The sequence below is a fragment of the Quercus lobata genome, chromosome 4 (assembly GCF_001633185.2).
Source record: "Quercus lobata isolate SW786 chromosome 4, ValleyOak3.0 Primary Assembly, whole genome shotgun sequence".
Taxonomy (NCBI): domain Eukaryota; kingdom Viridiplantae; phylum Streptophyta; class Magnoliopsida; order Fagales; family Fagaceae; genus Quercus; species Quercus lobata.
Genome location: NC_044907.1, coordinates 8,556,037 through 8,563,382, shown reverse-complemented (window position 1 = coordinate 8,563,382; position 7,346 = coordinate 8,556,037). Strand labels below are relative to the sequence as shown.

The 7,346-nt window shown below is 39.5% G+C and overlaps 1 protein-coding gene across 1 annotated transcript; it reads right to left on the bottom strand.

Moving 5' to 3' along the window:
* Positions 1–992: 992 nt before the first annotated feature.
* On the bottom strand, positions 993–6,800 carry LOC115984063 (protein OBERON 4-like). Its single transcript, XM_031106940.1, has 2 exons — positions 3,162–6,800; positions 993–1,848 (listed from the first exon to the last, which is right to left on the bottom strand). Exons 1-2 carry the CDS (start codon positions 6,382–6,384, stop codon positions 1,298–1,300), a joined length of 3,774 nt encoding a protein of 1,257 aa, XP_030962800.1. The 5' UTR covers positions 6,385–6,800; the 3' UTR covers positions 993–1,297.
* Positions 6,801–7,346: the final 546 nt, after the last annotated feature.

Here is a 7,346-nt window from a genome sequence, read left to right as displayed (position 1 = left end):
ATAATCCTGGCTTCATTGTGAATTTTGTATAGATCAATGATTCAACGTGCAGTTTATTTAATTCAAAATAGGAAAAACTTTTACCTTCTTGGTATCTTTTTGTTTATTTTTTGTTTTAACCCCTGAATTTTTCAAGCCATTTAACAAATTGATTAGGGGGACTGATTTGAAAAATCCATTTAACAAATAATGAATCTATATGGTTTTATTTTATTTGTATCAAATTTAGATTTTAAGGTTTAATTTGAAACGTTGAAAACTATAAGAATTTATTTAAAACCACCCTAAAATATAGGGGGGCTTTAAATATACTTTGATCAATTTCTTTGGAGTGGTTGAATTCTCAACAACATTAGTCTGTGTTAGTCAATGTTGGCTTAGTTACATGTATTTTTTTTATCAATTTTATTTGATTAAAAATATTCCCTATTAGTCCATTACTTCCTTAATTGACATGTCTTTTTAACTACTTCTTCTAATATTATTTTTTAGTCTTCTTCTACTTTTTTTTTTAAACCCCATAAAAAATAAAATCTGATGATTACATTACACAATACCTGCAAGTTGTCACAATAATGCAAATCAAGCATCTTTAAACCAGCAAATATAACTAATCCAAACAGATCTCACGCGTTGTTTTAAAGTTGTCTACTTTGTGACCTATGCAAACAAACAAAAACATAAATGTTTCTTTCTTCTTCTTTTTTCCTTTTCTCACTCCTTAGAGTACTTTTTGTTTAACAAAATACCAATTCATTGCCAATCAATGCAATCAGGCCAGTCCAAAATGGAGATCTCAAGTCACAACCATTACAATAAATCCCTTCGGGTTGTGTTTTGAGTTTGAGGATTTAAAATCTAAACAAATTTAAAGAATAGTTGTTAATATAAACTGTTTGAAATCTTTGGAGATTTAGCTCAAGTAATTTCAAACTAAAATTTAAAATTGAAATCCTTTTCTTTAACTAAAAATTCCATCAGCAAATAAAGGCTTGATGTAAAATAATCTCTTTCATATTGCTTCACTAAAGGGGAAACCTTTCATCATACAAAGAGATATAAAGAGATGTTGCAATCTCTGTACAGATTCTGGTTAGCAGCTGATAAAAAGAAAAAGAAAAAGAAAAAAGAAAAACAGAACCTAGAACAGAAAATTCACCTACTGATCATGATCATGAACTATAACAGATAGGACACATGATGTTATAATACAACATAGAACCTTCAGCAGTAAGGGTACAATTACCTGAGAAGATGACAATTCTATAGAAAGACCTACTGATCGGCTAATCACAAATCAAGATTGTCTGGTAGCTTCCATTTTCAGTAACAGATCTTTAATATCTGCTTGCATCCTCCTCTTCATATCATGGTACTCTCGATGTGCTCTGTCTAGAGCCTGGACTTCTTCATATTTTTGTTTACGCATTTCTTGAGCCTCAGCCAAACGCAACTTTGTGAATCGACCTGTATACTCCTCTTCAGTTTTTTCCTTCTTTGCAATGGCAATGCGCTTTAGGCCCTCAGCTTCTCTTCTTGCTTCATCAGCACGGGCTTGGAACATTTTAGCCTCTGCCTCTTTGATTCTCACAAGACTCTCCAATTCATCAAACACAGGTTCCTTTTGAATACTTGTCTGCAACTCAGTCTCCAAAGTGCGTTTATCAATCTGGTCATAACTGAATCTAGGAAATACAACAGGTGCCCTGTCCAACTGAGGCGCCTTCTCTGAATAAACAGCTTTTAGCCAACTGGGATCCTGGCTCGTCCCAGCAATCCCATTGCTTTCTTTACCTTGTTCATTGCCAGATGAGATTGGCATCTTGCCTAACTTGGGAGTTTCGGCTTCTGCAGTAACAGTTAAAGGATATAAATTATAACCTCGTGGTTCAGCTTGAGATCTCAAAAGAATGATATATAGAAAAGAAGAAAACACTGCAGTATATTTCATTTGATGGCACTAGGTCTATCACACATATGAACCCATGCAAAAAAAATGACATATCTTCCCCTTCCCCATTCCAATACCTGATGCAAATATCTCAGAAAAAGAAAAAATAATTTTCCCCTCTTTAAACCCTTTATTGATCTTATAAACATAAAATTGCCCTCTGAACAGCAATGAAGCAACTATTGCAGTTCCAAGCCACTGTATTGAATGGTTTACCATTTTCTTATATTACAAAAGTCAAATGCTAAGAACCACACTCAACATAACCAAGCAAAACACTAATGCATGATTTCAATACAAAACTACGGAAAGCAGATTAGTTTTTGGTTGCTCAGCAACATTTTCTGTCTTACATAAAATAATCAGTTCCTAAAGTCTACTTCATATGGAATTCTTGAGTTGCCCAAAGATTGATATGATTTACACTTAAAAGAGGGAGGGTTTTGGACTAGAGATGCTTTATATTTTATTCACTATATTGAATTCAGAAATTGCTTGATTCTTCTCTATCTTCCATTAAAAAAAAAAATTGCTCGATTCTGCATTACAACATCACTAGTTTATCATCATATGCTTCACAAATATAAATACAGAAACTCAAGCAATTATCAAAATAAGTCACACATATCCCCTAATAAATTTTTTGATACATCAACAGTTGGAAGTGGGGGATTTTGAACCCTAGATGGCTCCATAGGAGGTGCCAACCAGTTGAACTACAAGGCTCTTGGCACATATCCCCTAATATGTCATGCATATATTGTAAATAATGCAGATCATGCAGTGTTCACATTTATGATAGAAGAAACAAAAGGCATAATGATAAATAAGGCAGTTTAGTTGGCATTTTTTCTTCCAAAAAGCACCTTCCCCACACATTAAATTTCACCCAAATAACTTCTAGGAACCAAAAATTATTTGTCTTCCTCGGAAGTCATCAGCTCTCTTTTACTGGTATCCTGTGAATAGCTAAAGTTATCTAAAATCATTTCCTAATGAATGTAATTATAGACCACATAGACAACGAGCAAAAGTTATCCCAAATCATGTCATTTTGTAACAAATACATGAAACAGGTAAAGAATCTCAAGTAGATATGTCCATGACAAGTTGCTACGTTAACATGATCTCATAATCATACAAGGAAGAAAAAAAATACAGTACCCAATATAAAGAACTCATATTACCAACAGAGTTGTAAAGGACTTACCACGAAGGAAAGCCAAGATATGACTGCAAACCTCAGGAAGGTCCAACTTATTTGCCAATCGTACCAGCATCTGATCAGCAATTTCATGAAGCCGTCTTCCTCTCATATCCTTGCTGTCACGAAAAATTCTCTTCACATAATCAAGTTCTCTGGAAAGAGTTTCAGCTGTCCATTCCTTTACAAAACTTTGAAAAACCTCATTCACAAAGCCAAACAACTCTGAAGGATGATCACAGGCAATACAATGAAACTGCATCTCCGTCGTCCCATAAGCCCCTTTTGCACTTCTTCCATTTATAATATAAGATTTTCGTAACGCACAATCCGTATGGCACCAATGAAGACAAACATCACAACCAACCCAACTACATGTTTTATTTGCCATGTCAAACTTTGAACACACAAGACACATGCAAGCACTGCAAAAACCTTTCTTCTGCACACAAACCTTGCAATCACATTCATCCACAGGCAAAGAACTCTTACAGGCAAGATTTCTGCATTTTAAGTTGAGAAATACCTCCGCCAAATGAGCATTCGTAACGCTGTCGTCTAGCTGAAGGTATTCCGGAAGACCAGTTCTCAAAGCGACCAAGATTTCCAGTTGAGCCCGGTGGGATTTCTGTAGTGTCTCCAAGGTTATATCAGACTTGTTCTGCAGAGCTTTCTGAAAATCAACGAGTTGCTTTTGCTTATCAACACTCAACATGGTATCGGTGATGCTCTCTTTCAGACGCACTATGGATTGTGGTGTCATGTCATGAAATTTCCTAGCCATTACATGTACCGGTTCCTCAACTATCTTGGCAATGATTTTCTCAACATATTCAGCTCCACCACCACTGTATTCAAACTCCTTCTGGCCACTACTCCTATATAAACTACCACTACTCTTTTCCCTCATTCTCCGCTTCTTGTCATAACTATAATTTGATCCAATGTCATGAGACCCTACACTTTGCGAAGGCGATCTAACATCATCGTTGAACGACTGCTGCCTATGAAAGCTCAACTGCCTTTCTAGTCCATTGCCCATTTTAGAGCTTCCTTCTAAACCCCTATGATGTTGTCCTTGCACAGCTTGACCATTCGAAATGCCTTGTAATACTTGAGACTGATTAAGAGAGCCATTTCCATTCATCAAGATTCTCTGACATAGAGGGATATCTTTAGGCTTAGACTCATTCTGAGACTGTCCCTGCCAAGCTCCCTGAGAAGCTTGATCGATTCCCTGAAATATGGGGCGGCTGCCAACCGATTGTTCAAAGTTGTCCATCGAATTTTGTGTCAGAGAACAGCTGGGGTTGTGGAAAAACGACTGAGAACCTGAAAAAGACATCGATGCAGTAAATCCATCCGAATTAGTACGAAATGTAGTACTCATGGACTGAACACTCCTAGCTTGACTAGGTGAACCAGGAGCTGCTCGAATTGTATCCTGAGCAGCACCAATCGGTAACAAAACATTCGGTAAGCTTAACGAAAGATCAAACGGTTCCAACACCAGCTTCTCTTCCTTCGGCCTATTAACACCGGATTGATCATTCTTCTCCTCCCTTCTAACCGGAGATGTACTAAACAACTCAAACCCCCGAGTACTTGGTCCTTCCATATCATCACTATCCCTCTCAAACTCCCTCGATTCCCTCTCCATCCATACACCATCTTCAGCAGAATCCGCAACATGGGTTGGTTCAATCGACACACTTTTCCCCTTATCCTTGAAATTCTGACTTAAACCCTCCTCTCTTTCTCTTCCCATATTCACTTCACCCTCTCCTCCATTTTCTTCCCCAACTTCCTTATCCAACTCCTGTGCTTCTTTCACTTCCACTTCCATTTCCATATCCTCTACCTTGGCTTCAAGATCTATGCTCACACCCTTGTCTTGTTTATCACACTCCTCTTCTGACCCCAAAGACTTTTCGTCGTCGTCATCATCATCATCAACAACGCCATCATTCTTTCCTTCCTCCTCAACACACTCCCCATCTTCCTTCACACACTCTTCCTTATCATCACCACCACAACCTTCATCATCCCCTGCCTCAGCCCCGTCCCCGTCCTCACTTCCACTGCTCAATTCATCAACTTTATCATCTTCTTTCTCCACATCTTTCACCTCACTATCACTCTCCTTATTTTGCACCTCTCTCTCTTCTTCTTTGCTCAATACTTTCACCCCATCCTCCTTATTCTCAATACCCGATTCGATTTCAGCTTCAGCCTCAGCTTTGAGGTTCGATTCCAGTTCTGGTTCTGGCTCAGGCTCTGGCTCTTGTTCGGGTTCTGGTTCCGGCTCGAGCTCTCCTTCCTCCATTTCGCTACTACTTCCACTCTCAACTTGAGGCTCCTCACTCTTCTTCGCCATCTCCACATCCATTCTCTTTGATTGCTCACTCGCACCCGATTCCCTCGACCAAGTCGGCGACTTTGATTTCGATTTCGACTTATTCGAATAAGCCGAATTCTCCTTCGTCGCAGCCACTGCCCTCGAATCCGATCTCGACACCGTTCGTAACGGCGACGAACCTGAATTCGAAACCGTATTAGCCGTCACCGTCGAAGCCGCCGAAACCCTAACCATCCTCGATTGCTCGCTCGCCCCCGAATCCCTAGACCAAGTCGGCGACTTCACATCCCTCAATCCAATTCTACTCCTCTCCTCCGAATCCTTATTCCCATTGTTACCGAACCGCCGCCACGACGACACGCTCCCTTCTCGTCTTGACGGATCCGAACCCGAAGACGACCGCTCCGATCTGAACCGCTTCGGAAACTCCCTCCTCGACGAAGACAAAGACAGCGAAGTCGACGAACCGCCGCCGCAGAAACTCTCCGACCGGTGAATCAAACTCCGATCGTAACCTCCGCCACCTCCTCTACTCTCTCCACTATACCGATCGAACCCCTTCCTCCTATCGAACCCATCGAAATCATGCTCCGATCTCTTCCTCACCACCCTCGACACCTCCCGATCATCGTCCCCGCCGGACGACCGATCCCGGTCGTACCTCGACGAAACCGCCGCCGCCGCAGACGACGAAGAAACCAACCCGCCCTTCCGCACATTATCCGACTTGTGGTAGAAGCTAGTCCGATACTGCGAAGAGGAACGGCTCGGGTTCGAATTCGAACTCGGGTTCGGATTCAAACTCGGGTTCGGATCCTTGCATTTGTCGCCGTACGAATCGAGATCTTCACTAGACCTCAACCTCTTCATCTTCCTCTTCCTCTTCTTCTTCGCCTCTTTCTCTTTTGCCCAAAACTCATGCAATATTTACGAGAACTACCCCTCTCTCTCTCTCTCTCTATCTCTTAGGGTTTTTTTTGGTTTCAGCTTCAGAGCTACGAAGAGGTGGCGTTGTTGTTGTTTCTAATTAATTAGATTTGGTATTGTAAAGCCCAGAGATTACGCCGAAATTACAGAGACTGCCATAAAAGGTGGTGGGATATTTGGTTCGTGGTACGCCGGTGTAAAATGTGAGGACTGGGTGAGGGCATAATGGGTAATAAAGAAATGAGGAGTCAACGCAGTTTAACTACTGAGAGGGAGAGAGAGAGTTGGATACGCAAAGTGCGTGGAAGGGGGCATAAGAAAAGTGTGAAAAGGATTGGGTTTTTGGGGTTATGGGATTTGGAGGGGTGCGTAATGCGCTTTAAGGCGCATGATAGTTGTTGGTGGAGAGAGAGTTTCGGGGTTCGAGGGGTTTGGGTAGAGTGTAGTATAGGTCAAAATGTAAGTGTGTTTGGTGTGACCACTCACATGATTCCACATGCCCTCCACTTTCAACCATTTTTCTTTCTTTTTCTTTTTCTTTTATTATTTTTTAATTTTAAGTTAATCATGTCTTAGTAGTATTGGTTTAGCAAATATAAATAGAAACATTTTTTTTTTGGAAAGAAAAAAAAAAAAGCAATTGGCTTTTTAAACACCTTTTTATATTTATCTTAAAAATAATATCAAAATTTTTTAAAAATATTTTTACATTGGTTTAAGAACTATTTTTAGAAATATTTTACTAGGAAAATGATAAAATAATAAATATTGTTGATAGCTTTTTATATTTCTCACATGAAAGTGATGTTAAAACTTTCTTATTATGAGAGTAGTTTATTAACAATTTTTCTAAGGACATCCATTAATACATCACCCATGTTTTATTATCAAATGTTATAAAGACA